We start from the raw sequence: 12,523 nt of genomic DNA, 5'->3' as shown, positions 1-12,523 counted from the left end.
CGTACAACCGTCACTTGGCGCCACCTACACTACACCGTCACCTGGCGCCACCTAGTCTTACGACATCCGAACTAGGATTAGACTTACGATGTCGATTGATCAGATATACGACTTACGACACTACCCCTGGCGCCTCCTGTAAGAGTCCATACATTACTAATTACCCAAATCTACAATCTTAATTGCAGTAATTATTCGTCTCTAATTAAATGTGAATTTGATTCATGGATTTAAGGATATTTCTAGTCGGATGAAAATGTATCTCCCATGATGCAGCTCAGTTAAGCGTCGTCGGTCGCCATCTTGTTTCGCGCAAACTGCGAATATTTCGGGTCATTTTCGAAGGCGTTGTGTTTGATAAGAGAGACGACCCAGTGACGGCTGATGTAAATAATCAATCATGCTACAATACGTTCAGGTCGCAGAAGAGGAAAATGACGATGAACCGATTGAATTGCCGACAGAAGAGGATGGAACGTTGACGCTGTCGACGCTGGCAGCGCAGTATCCAGGGGCGTGCGGGCTGAAATATCGTAATCCTGAAACGGGAGCTATGAGAGGCATCCGACTGGTGGATGGTCGGCTCCATCCGCCCGATTCTCGCTGGGGAAGTATTCTATTCATCTGCGTGTTTCCAAAAGGTAAAATCCGTTCGAAACCAATCGAATTCTACTCAAGATATCGTGTAAACATACTATTGGCACCGTGCCAGGTTTATGGCCCGTTTGTTATGTACGTTCGAATTGTAACCGTTTCATCGTGGAATTGTTTGATTATTTGTGTTTAATTATCAATTTCAATTAGTGAAGATCACAAATATCTATTTTCTACCCTGAAATATCAACTTTTAGTTGACTTACTTATTACCAGCGTGACCTATATTTTGATGGAAGATGCTCTGACACAATTAGTCATTTTAAGAACACTATCTAATTAGGCTACCAGTCTGACCGGTTACTTTTAAGCCCTACCCCGATTGGTAGCTAGCCTTTTCAGTAGCTATTATTACTGATTCAATCAGACCTACTATGAGCTACACGCTGTTTTACTGTTGTAGGTATTTTATAAGGTAGAAAAATGCAATGACTCTAAAGACAATGTTTTTGCTATATTCTCCAAACTGCCATCCGGGGGCTGGTTTTATTGACTGGACTGTCTTTACTTGAACCTCCCAGTGAATCTGCCACCTGGGCACAGTTTCACAAAAAGAAGTTTTACTCAAATTTTTGGTGGAATTGCCATTGGTTACTTAATGTTTTCAATGAGGACAACAATTCAAACCTATCGGTTTTTAGGCTTAAACTTCTTCGTGAAACTGGGCCCTGATCGATAAAACCGGTGCCCGTAATTCTCTTCACAGGTGTAAAATGAAGTATTCTGATGACGTATTTTAAATGTTGTTAACCATTTTTGCAGGGCTCCAGTTATCCAGGGATGACAGAGGGGCGTACTGCATTGATAATTGGGGGCACACAGGTGCGTAAAAAAAAGTACAAATTTATACGAAAAACATATTTAGTGTAGAATTTGGGGAGGAGTTTCAAGTGTCGAACCTCGATAAAACGACTTTCAGTAAAGGTTTCATTTCAAAATGAAAATGTGATCGATTTGCACATTACGACAGTTCAGGACCCAGTGCCACACAGCTGGACCCAGTTCCACAGTTCTGGACTCACTTCGACAGTTTTGGACCAGGTTCTACAGTTTAGAAGCCAGTTCCGGGCCCTGTTCCACAGTTCAGGATCTAGTTCCACAGTTCTGGACCTAGTTTCACAGTTCCGGACCCAGTTCCACAGTGCTGCTGGACCTGATTCCCCAGTTCTGAGGCCAGTTCCACAGTTCATGAGCCAGTCCAACTGTGGAATTGGGTCCCCAATTTCTGGTTGCCCGAAAATTGTCGTTATAATGAGGTTCGAGTTGAGTTGAATTAAGATTTTCTCTATAGAGAATTTTTAAGTGTGAATGATTTCAATTTGAATGAAGTTAAATCTGCTGGTAGCTGTAGCTGCTGCTGGTAGCTGTAGCTGCTGCTGGTAGCTGTAGCTGCCGGTGCTGTATGAATGAATGTTTCTATAACTGGAGGTCTGTGTATCAGCTGCTTGTATCTAAATGTTGTATATGATCATCATCCGTGTGTTGTTTATAGTGTTTCATTTTAACCGGAAAAAAATATTTCAAGAAATTTGTTTGTTTTTTTATTTGATTGAATTTTCGTTCTTACTTTATTTTTCGATAAACAGAAAATAAACGAAAAGGCGACGACGGTTTAGAAAATCCGACGGCGAAAACAAAACGCGTCGAAAAGAAGAAATGCAGCGATTTAATCGTACTCGGGTTGCCGTGGAAGAGCGCCGAGGATGACGTCAGAAAATACTTTGAGCAGTTCGGCGAAGTTATTATGGTTCAGGTATGAGTAAACCGGCAAGAGCGAGGGACATCAATCGGAATATACCGGCACTGAACAAGATGGCGCAACAAAAACACCGGGGCCAGTTTTATAGACTGGTTCAACTTAAACCTGGGTCCAGTTCCACAGTTCCGAGTTAAGATTAAACTTTTGAGTTACCAACAACTCATCGAAAATGAACTAACTTTGAGTTTTAACTCACAACTGTGGAACTTGGTCCTGGGGCTAACTGAATTCATTTTTAACTGATTTAGATTTAGTTAAAGTTAGTACCAGTGTTTTAAAATTGGGCCCTGGGGCCAGTTTTATAGACCTGGTATAAACTTTAACCCGGGGGTTAACTTGACTGAAAATGAATTGAGTTAGCCCCCGGGTTAAAGTTGATACCTGTCTATAAAACCGGTCCCTTGGTCATTTGTAGTGAATTTCAGAAAATCAGTTAATTTTCAGTGAAATTAATACGAACTCGACTTTAAGGCTTGCAAATTCGAAAATTATCAAAAAAGTCATCGGATAGATATACTTAAGATTTGCTTTCTGACTCAGTGTATGGTATTGATTTTGCTGAAAATTTATTTACTTATCGGAAAAGTTGACTCCAATTTCAATTGAAATGTAGAAATCGAAAGGTGCCCAGTGCCATAAGCGATCCTGGCTGATTATGGCAGGATTATCGCTGATTTCGCACTTCCCTCAGTAGCCTTGCTGGTATCCCATTAAACTGTTTCAGGATTGTTGTTAAGTTACCGATGGAATTCTTGAAGGTTAAACGAGGTTTAAAATCGAAAACTTGCGTTGTGATTGTAAAACTTAACACCACTCTCGGGTTACTGGATGATAGAGTGTGCTGTAAATTCAGCCCAGGTTCTTTCACGTGGAGCTCAGTGAATTCTGCGATTGAACTTGCTAGATTTTGAGACATTTCGGAAAATGACGACCGGTATCTTTGATATTTCGTAGATAAAACGAGATCTACAGACGAGACAATCGAAAGGCTACGGATTCATACGATTCGCCGATTACGAGTCTCAACGGAAATGTTTAAAACAACGGCACATGATTGACGGACGATGGTGTGAGGTTCGAATACCGAATTCTAAAGTAGGAACTCACGAGGTAAGAGACTTTCACTGCCCCTCGCAGTTCTCACATAGCAATTTGGTCAGAAATCTCAAGACTCTTCCTACAAACTATTATAAACTCTGCGACAGTTATTAATTATTGATCTCAATCTAGTTCCACAATTGAGGATTCAGTTTTTCCTGCAGGATACATCAATTTTATCATTTCCCCAGCTGTTGGTTGAGTTGTATTCATGAGGTCAATTGACAACTAAATGTTTTAAAACCTGTAACCAAAAACAGGACTTAAGATTAACTTGTTACCTGTAGGTGGATTTAATCAACCACATATGTGTTTTTTCGTCATTCAGTAAAAATTAAGTATGTTAATTATCAGTCATTCACAACTGCATACCGAGAGAATAGCTGAAAACTTGTATATGAGTGTTGTGAGGGCGAGTGGTTAGAGCGTTCAACTCTCGGAAGCCAGGTCGTGGGTTTGAACCCTGTACATTATCGCATTATCGTAGTGTCCTCGGGCAAGACACTTATCCTCATTACCGCTCTCTACCCAGGAGTAAATGGGTACCTGGCCTGATAGATGACTCCTGGGCGCCTATAGCAGCTGCTCGGATGTTACTTCTCTCCCCAGAGAGAGATGACTGATAAATGGTTAGAGTGATAAGGCTGGGGGTTATATTACCAGTTCGATAGAAAGCGCCGTTGAACACTGAATCGCAGTGAATAGGGCGCTATAGAAATTGAATTACTATTTCTAGGCTAGGCAACCTTGATACCTTGATTCTCTGCTGCGGCCGGGTCATTTTGTGAAATGTGATAAAATTTGTAGTGAGTTCATTTCTTTAGCTGTTATGGTGAAATTGATCATGATTAACCCTTTCAGTGCGTCTACACCCCAGTGCAGTGTATGAATCGATGATGGATTTTGCTAGTACATTGCACTGCGGTGTATTGATTTGATTAATAATTAGTAATAATCTCTCTTGAAAAATGGCAGCACCTGTCAAACAAAGTGAAATACTAGTAACTAACGATATACCGCGCCAGGGTGTAGACTCACTATAGTGCTATTCCCGTTATTCAACACACTACGGTGGAATTTTTCAAAATTTTCAAATTATCTCCAGCACTATAGGGTATTAATTAGTCAGCACTGAAAGGGTTAAAAAGAAAGTACATGTAATGTACACAGGGTGTATAGATAGGCGGCCCGGGTGGGTCAATTTCAGCAAAAATGAGAAACAAGGCATCAATTTTTTTAGCCCAATTTGTGATGTATATATGTGTGTGTGTGTTGTAGGATTGCGCCCCGAGGAAGGTATTCGTCGGCCGCACGACCGAAGAAATGACCGCCGACGATTTGCGGACGTATTTCAGCGATTTCGGCGAAGTGATCGACGTGTTCATTCCGAAACCGTTCCGAGCGTTTGCGTTCGTTACGTTCGCCGATTCGGACGTCGCGCAGGGCTTACTCGGCGAGGATCACATCATCAAAGGCGTCAGCGTTCACGTCAGCCAGGCGGCGCCGAAAAACTATGACAAAAACGACATGCGCAAACAGCAGCAGCAGCAGCAACAGCAGCAGGGAGGCGGGGGTTACGACGGACCGAGCGGCTATAGTCGCGGATGCTGGAATCAAGGTCGCGGTGGTCAAGGTCCCGGTGGTAATATGGCTAGTATATCGGCGGGGAATATGAACGCAGCTGGCGGAGGCGGGGCAGGTAATGCCGCTAATAATCCGATGAATATGAATGTAGGTCCGTTTCAGTTGAACCCGGCGATGGTCGCTGCGGCGTCGGCGGCGCTGAATCAAGCCGGCTGGGGTTTACTCGGTCTCGCCAGTCAGGGCGGCAACGCCTCGGATAATCCGGGCGCGAATCAGGGCGGTGGCTTCGGGGGCGCCAGTCAGGGCAGTAGCAGTTCCAGCGGAGGGTTTCTGACCGGCGGTTGGGGCGGGCCTGGCGGCCAGGGCGACGCCGGTAACGCGGGAGGCTGGGGTACGAACCAAAGTAAAGGCGCCCAATGGAATTAAATTCATTTCGAAAAGCAATTCGGAAATTTGTTATAATTTGATTGTTCGATAAATCCTTTAGCGCGGGGGGAACTGTGGCAAGTGAGGATCCACCAGGTGGGGCTAACTGTGTCAAATACTTTCGTTAATTTCTTTTTGTAAAATTTAAATCCCTCTTTGTACTGCTTGAATGTAGTAAGAGAGTAAATAAACTGAGCTAAACTAGACTTTATAAGAACCCTCAAGATTAATCTTAAAAGTTTATCATGTGTCTTAGTGATAATGTTGAACTTGATATTCCGATGTCGGAACCTAAAAATGTAGATGTAAATTAATTGAACTAGATTTTGATTTTTTTGCTGCATTGTTAGTCATGGCCACCTGGTGGCGTACGGGTATCTCGTCGAGGAGACCCGCTGACTTTTAAAGTGGAGTTAAATGAGAAACGCGCGTATTGTGTCGGTTTTATAGTAGTAACTCGTGTTTCGCTCAGTCGGGTGAATTTTTGACATATTTCCAACTGGCAGCTGTCCAAAATACTATCGAGCGCGAGAAAGTTGAACGATTGCCAAATAATGTGAAATGTCTTCTGCCCCGGAGGTGACAGTAATTGACGTGTTTTTTGTCCGCAATGTGTAAATAGTATAAAGTGGATTTAGATTTTACTGTGTAATGGTTATTTTCTCTGCTCTGATAATACGTACTGCCATATTCTCTCGCTGATTTCGAGGGCATTATCTTTCGGAAAATAGTCGTGCCTTTTTCCTGAGCCTGACTTCTCTTCTTCGTGTTTGTAAATATGTAGTGACCCGCTCTTATTATCCTGAATCGATGCGTTCGAAAGAAATTTTTATTTTTGACGATTGATTTCGCCGTTTCCTGTTTCGCTGATAACGTAACCTCAATTTTCTGATTTGCCAAATTATTTTTTTCGCTTGAAAAAAGAGCAAAAAATCTCCCGGAAAATTTTTCAAACATATGGTTAAAGAAATTTAAGACTAAAATTGCAATTCTTTATGAAAAAGAATATAATCAGATTTTCAAGTCGACCGAATTGTCGTGGGATTGAAACGAAGATTATTTTTAAAAATATTTTAATCAATAAACGCAGTGGTCAATGACAATCCTGCATCCCCCCTAGTCAGGAACTCGACACTAAAATATCGACGCAATAATTACCATTTTATTACTGTCAGGATTCGACATCAAAACGCTCTCGTATCAATGACCCTAGATCGCCAGGTTTTCACTTGATCGTAAGATCATCAAAGGATTGGACGTGATACAACTGGGCGTTGTTACACACAGTCCTTTCAAGTCATTAACCCTTACATAAATAATATCTTAGTCCCTCCATACTGCCAGACAATTGTTAGCTGGTTTCTCGCCTCTGCCAGGTCATTCATAACGCTATGAAATGACATTGAATCGATGACGATACAACTCGTCATGGCAATCTACGGTGCACCCTCCATGACGATTTATCTCGTCAGCGCCAGTGAACGTGTTAATTTAGATTTGCAATAGTGATGTCAATTTATTATCGACAGGAATTTGTTGTTGTTTGAAATGTGTTTTCGTTACGAATTCGACATCTAAAACGTGACAATGTCTGACAGAGGGGGGGGCGGGGGTTATCATTGACTGCTGCGTAAGAAAAGTCGAATTTTGACTTTCTCGTTAAATTGTGGATCCGGTAAAAATCCGTACCGAGACGGAAACGATGAGAATTTTCATCGCGTGGTTTCCCGTTCGAAAGACTCGCTTCTCTAACGAAAACGGTGAATTTGATTTTCTGATTTCAGGCTCTCGTTGTCGAAGGTACGTCGTCCCCCACCAACCAATGTACGGCAGTCGAGGTGAGTGCTTCGTCATTAAGGCATTGGAGGATATGCAAGTGTAACAACACCCTGTTCTAAACAAACTCGAGGCATTGTATTTTAGAAAATTTGAAAAAAAAAATATGCACAAAATAATTTTGTTAGCGATAAAACCAGTTACGTATTTGTGTACGCGGGGGTGGGGGTGGGGAATCGACACCCTCCCCCCTCGGGAAACACTTTGAAACGATGCGTCGGTTATTACTACGGTTTCAGTCTCGTCGTTACCACGATAGTTGTCGCCCGGGTTCGAAGGTTTACCCCGAGCGGTAACAACTTTCATACCCGACCATCCCTCGTTTAAACATCAGCTGTACGAAGATAGACCTCTGTTTTCTGACTTTCGAGAATCCGCGAAAAACATTTTTGAATGAAATGATTTTAAGCCATGATCGCTGTGTGCCAGTGAATTTTTGTGAATGATTGACGAATTAGATCTTTGAAAAGAAAAAAAAAATATAGAATTTATAAATATGTGCGAATAGGGTACGGAAGGTTTATTGTTAAAGCGCCGCCTGTGCGTCGATCGCCAGGGTCCCTTTCGCTCATTACGGCGTCCTAAGAGACGGGTTCAGATCTGATGCCAGCGCGTGTCGTGCTGCTTTATATTATATTGTTAATATTATATTGATGAAAATACGTAATTATAATAATGATAACGATGAATGATATGTGCATTTTACATATTATTAGCGAATTATTATTATTAAAAAAGAAAGATAAAAATATTTAAATGCGATGAATAAAAAAAAAAGATGAGGTGATTAACTGGAATTATGAACGAATTGTAAAATTTGAATGACGAGAATAGTGTGAGAAAATAAAAACTGTAAATAACTGAGTATTTATAAGAGAGAGAGAGCGAGAGAGAGAGAGGTTTAGGATGATTAGAAATGATGAATTTGAAAATAACAGGAATGTCCTTCAATGCCTTTTTGGTTAGCTTGTCTGCGTCACGCGAACGGTTGTACTTAATTAAAAAAAAAAAAAACTGACGCAGCCAGCCTCGTTCAAATCTACTAGCAAGGAACATCATCGTCGCCCTCGACGACAAGCAGACTCGTCATCACCGCGGCAACCAACTAAAGACGCGAGCACGCGCCGCACTACGGGTTGTTATTACTCGACACCGCCACCTATTGGAGGTCGTTTTAACTACATTTTCGTACTGTCATGTTTTTCGATTAAGACGTCGATAATTTGTGTCCAAACGAAGGCAGCATAAAACATAGATAGTTAGATATAGATAACCCCCCTTCAGGTCGGGGAGCGGGGAAGAGGGGGGCGTCGCGGGATCTATTTAAAGCCTACCAACTCGAGCCCGTATTAAATCGGGCGATTTATATTAGTATTGATAATTATTATTCGAGTTTTACTTCTCGGCGAAGTCGATGAGATGAAATGTATATATTCGAACGAATACATTGAGAAAGATCGTGAGTTATATACGCGTTAGAATGAGTGTCTCAGTCGCATTCACAGAAGTTTGAAGTTTGAATATGAGTCTATATTGTTTTGGTTTATTTATGATTTGCTTGTTTGGTTGAAGTGATTGAAGCGTGTCTGAGTCTGGGTCGCCTTCGACTATTGTCGTCGTTGTCGTAGCGACGCTCGATTGTAGTCGAGGGAGACGTGTTTTTAAAGGCGCAATCCGCGCGACGACGGGTTTTTAGTGCAACTGGCGCGGTCGTCGAGTGGGTTTCGTCTTTACGAACGTAAAACGGCGCGGGTTCTGATTGGATGAATTCCTTGCTATTAGAGTCTGTTCTAAAACGGAAGAGATGTCGGCTGAGTGGTTGATGGTGATTGGATGATTGATGATTGGGGGACGATGGACTGATCGGCGGAAAACTGACGACCTCGCTGTTTTTAATGTTCTATATCGTCGCGCGAAACATCTCGAAACTTCGCGCTGTACGGTGCTGCCACCTTCCCAACACCTGCAACTTTGAGAATCCCCCCTGATTTCTCATTATTCAACATAGTCAAACTCGGGTTAAGACGTCACATTACTGACATTATCTCTAATTTTTAGTCTCAATTTGTATTCGTAGTTCAATGAACTAAAAGTCGTCAATCGGTCGTTAACGTTTCTGAAATCATCCCTATTTCTGAATCCAAATTTTTATTTTTTATTCGATTTTCTAAAAGTCGTCGATTGGATAATTTTCGAGTCTTAATTTGCATTTGCAATTCAATAAACCGAGTGTAAGTTGTCATTTGTCTCGCCTGTAAAGCTCGAGTTTGACGGTACTTAGCTGATGGGGACCGGTGTTGGCGGGTGCGGCCACCGGTGAGTTCAGTGCCCCGCGTCGCGGCATGTCGGTGTAATTAGGATCACAAATCTAAACGCTATTTTAGTTCAGAGAGAAATAAGTCCGATAAACTAGTCATTATACATAATGTGGTCGTGTGCAGGTGTGGGTGGATGTCAGCAGTAGAGATTCATGAATAGCGTGGATCTCCGCAATGCCGGAGAGAGACGCATCGCGTGGATCTCTGCAGTCGAGCGACACGTCAGTGTATGATTTTAAATGCAGTGCTGATGATGATGATTATTTGCATGTATGTATGCAGTTCACACTAAAACAAGGCAGCATTTACTATGAATGTATCGACAAAAAAATATGGCAAAAAACCAATGTGGTCTCATGTAGAATAACGCTGATGATGAGAGGTAAAGGTTTATAGAGAGTGCCGGTATGCGATGTTACCAACCTCCCCTCCACTACTCCCTTCCCCCTAGGGGGTCATTCATTTATTACGTACGCATTAGGGGAAGGGAGGGGTCAGTACAATTGCGTACTGTGATGCTTAATGTATATGAAAAAATGGCCGATTTTGCGTGCAGAGTGGGAGGGGGGTTGAAAAATTCAAATTTTATGTGTACGTAATAAATGAATGATCCCCTATACTAGCCCTGCCGGTGTGTATGTATTTTATGCATTATGTACATAAGAGAATGGCAAGTTTTATAATACCATATCCCGCCCTCGCCCGCCCTCTCTCCCTCCTGATAGCAGCGTACTGGCACTCTCTGAATGGTACCACTGTCTGAAGACTTGATGCATACTTGTTGTAGAGATTGACTGGGTAATGTGAGTAGCGGGGCGCGAGCACCCCTCACTCAAATCTCGTGAGGGCGTGTTCAGTAGGCACACTCAGGTCACTGTTGTAAAATAAAAATAAATAATATGTTTTAATATTGTAATCGTTCTCGCCATGCGACGGATGACTGCGTGATTAGCAGCGACGGCGCCCTCTGTTGTCGTTTTTATGAATGATGAGGACGGTCGTTAATAGAGTAGCTCGTGACTGATTGACCGATATGATGCGCCGCGCCGCGCTTGACCTAGCTGAACTTACATCCGATACTCGGTTGATAACCCGTTTAAATCGACGCGCGTTTCGAGATGTTTCGTATTTGGTGTTTTCTTCTCCGGTTTTTTTAAACGTAGTGCGTTTGATTAACGATTGTGCTTGATGTGTACGTGTGGTGTACATAGGCAACAAATACATATATACACATATATATATATATATATATATATATATATACATACAAATACTTCGTATAAATATACAGATATATATTAGAAATAATAAATAAAAATTGTTAAATCTTGTTCGGGAAAAATTATAAGGCAGCAAAATATTGACGTGTGCCGCATATATTTGCAAGCGTGTGCCGCCGCTATGCGGTGTGTGCGCTCTCTCAACGGCGGCACATGCCGCGAGCGCGTCGTGGAAAAGTGAATGTGGAATGTTGAGTTTTTAGACATTGTCGTCCTATGTTCATCGCCGTGGCGATCGTAGTAACCGCGCAGTCGTGGGCGGCGACCGTGCTAGCGCCTCTGGATATAAAACCTGCTTCGAAATCCATACGTACCAAACCTGGAAAAAATGTCATCTAAAATTCGATGCAAACTATGGAAACTGGTCCTGTTTCAAATTCCGATCTAAAATCGTTTATTCGATTGTCTAGATAAGCACGAACATTTCCGAACTTCGCCTTTCATAAAGCTTGTTTGATCATTTTTCGAAAGTTTTAAATAAGCACAAAAATTTATGAACTTAGCCTCTTAAGGTAGCAGTACCCCACAGAACTTAAGTAGAATGCCTTATGATATTATAAAAAGTTATCAATACCAATGAAATAACAACACATTAATTAATGAGTCTAAAAAAATTTATGCATAAATTATGCAAATTAGCATCCAAGATGGCCGCCAATATCAGAAAATTCAGCAATTCGTCAAACAGCATATCTTAAAAAGTATTCATCACAACGTTATGAAATTTAAACTCTTTAATCATCATAGTATCCTGAATGATCTGACGAGAGAACTTTTTGAAATTTCAATTCTAAAAGAAAAAAAGCCAAAATTTCTAAAAATCATGAATTTTTTGACCTAATTAGATATTCATGGGCCAAATAGGACCCTTTCAAACAAAAGTATCAACAAAAGCTCTCGTCATTCCTTCATGTGTATAGTCAAGCTGTTGTATTCCAAATTTCAAGGGAATTGAATGAAAACTGACAAAGATATGATGTTTGAAGTATTGCTACCAATGGTTCCGAGAAAATCGACATTAAAAACAAGGGAATATGGAAATGTAATGGATTTCTAGTGTATTTTTCAATATATGATGTACAATGCACTACTGAAACGAGTCAGTGTCCACCTTTACTGTAGGTATCGCCCTCTTGTGCTTCTTTAGTGTCCTGAAAGTGTTTTTTCTTGCCACGAATAATTTTTCGACGACTTTTCGATTCATCCAGACTTTTTCGTCTGGAATGATATATGCGGACATTGTCACTTCGACGCAGACCGATTGTTGTGTAATATCCTGGATTGAGTTTAAGCCCTTCTAAAAGCCGGTAAACAGATAATCCACCATCATTAAAGTAACTAATCGCACTATATAAACCATCCTCAATCACAAGGTTACCCACAAATATCTCTTTTGGGCAGCGATCCCAAATGAGCTTATTCAGGCACTCGTTGTTGTTTTGAGTCATACCATGGAGACATTTAGCTAGGAGTGAGGCATCAGTAAGATCATCATATATAGGCTCTATGATGTCTAGGATGGCACCTGGTAAACCATGTTTGTGTTTGAAATTTGGGTCCTTATTGAA

The 12,523-nt window shown here is 41.4% G+C and overlaps 1 protein-coding gene across 2 annotated transcripts; it reads left to right on the top strand.

Annotated features, from left to right (window-relative positions):
- Positions 1-303: 303 nt before the first annotated feature.
- Positions 304-10,890, top strand: LOC141909013 (TAR DNA-binding protein 43-like). Of its 2 annotated transcripts, XM_074799338.1 has the most exons (6): positions 304-641; positions 1,417-1,476; positions 2,241-2,407; positions 3,368-3,523; positions 4,790-5,210; positions 7,306-10,890. In XM_074799338.1, exons 1-6 carry the CDS (start codon positions 401-403, stop codon positions 7,401-7,403), a joined length of 1,143 nt encoding a protein of 380 aa, XP_074655439.1. In that variant the 5' UTR covers positions 304-400; the 3' UTR covers positions 7,404-10,890. The 2 variants fall into 2 exon arrangements, with proteins under 2 accessions (XP_074655439.1, XP_074655438.1); XM_074799337.1 differs by lacking the exon at positions 7,306-10,890 and having other exon boundaries at positions 4,790-5,832.
- The last annotated feature ends 1,633 nt before the right edge of the window (positions 10,891-12,523 follow it).

The sequence above is a fragment of the Tubulanus polymorphus genome, chromosome 7 (genome assembly GCF_964204645.1).
Source record: "Tubulanus polymorphus chromosome 7, tnTubPoly1.2, whole genome shotgun sequence".
NCBI lineage: Eukaryota > Metazoa > Nemertea > Palaeonemertea > Tubulaniformes > Tubulanidae > Tubulanus > Tubulanus polymorphus.
Note: the sequence above shows the minus strand (reverse complement) of the source record. Positions and strands in the feature narration are given on the sequence as shown.

Excerpts from the sequence above, each read along its gene's own strand:
- LOC141909013 (XM_074799337.1), top strand. The coding sequence starts at position 401 with ATGCTACAATACGTTCAGGTCGCAGAAGAGGAAAATGACGATGAACCG. Across the intron at positions 1,477-2,240 it reads TGATAATTGGGGGCACACAG|AAAATAAACGAAAAGGCGAC; the intron begins GTGCGTAAAAAA and ends TTCGATAAACAG. Across the intron at positions 2,408-3,367 it reads GCGAAGTTATTATGGTTCAG|ATAAAACGAGATCTACAGAC; the intron begins GTATGAGTAAAC and ends GATATTTCGTAG.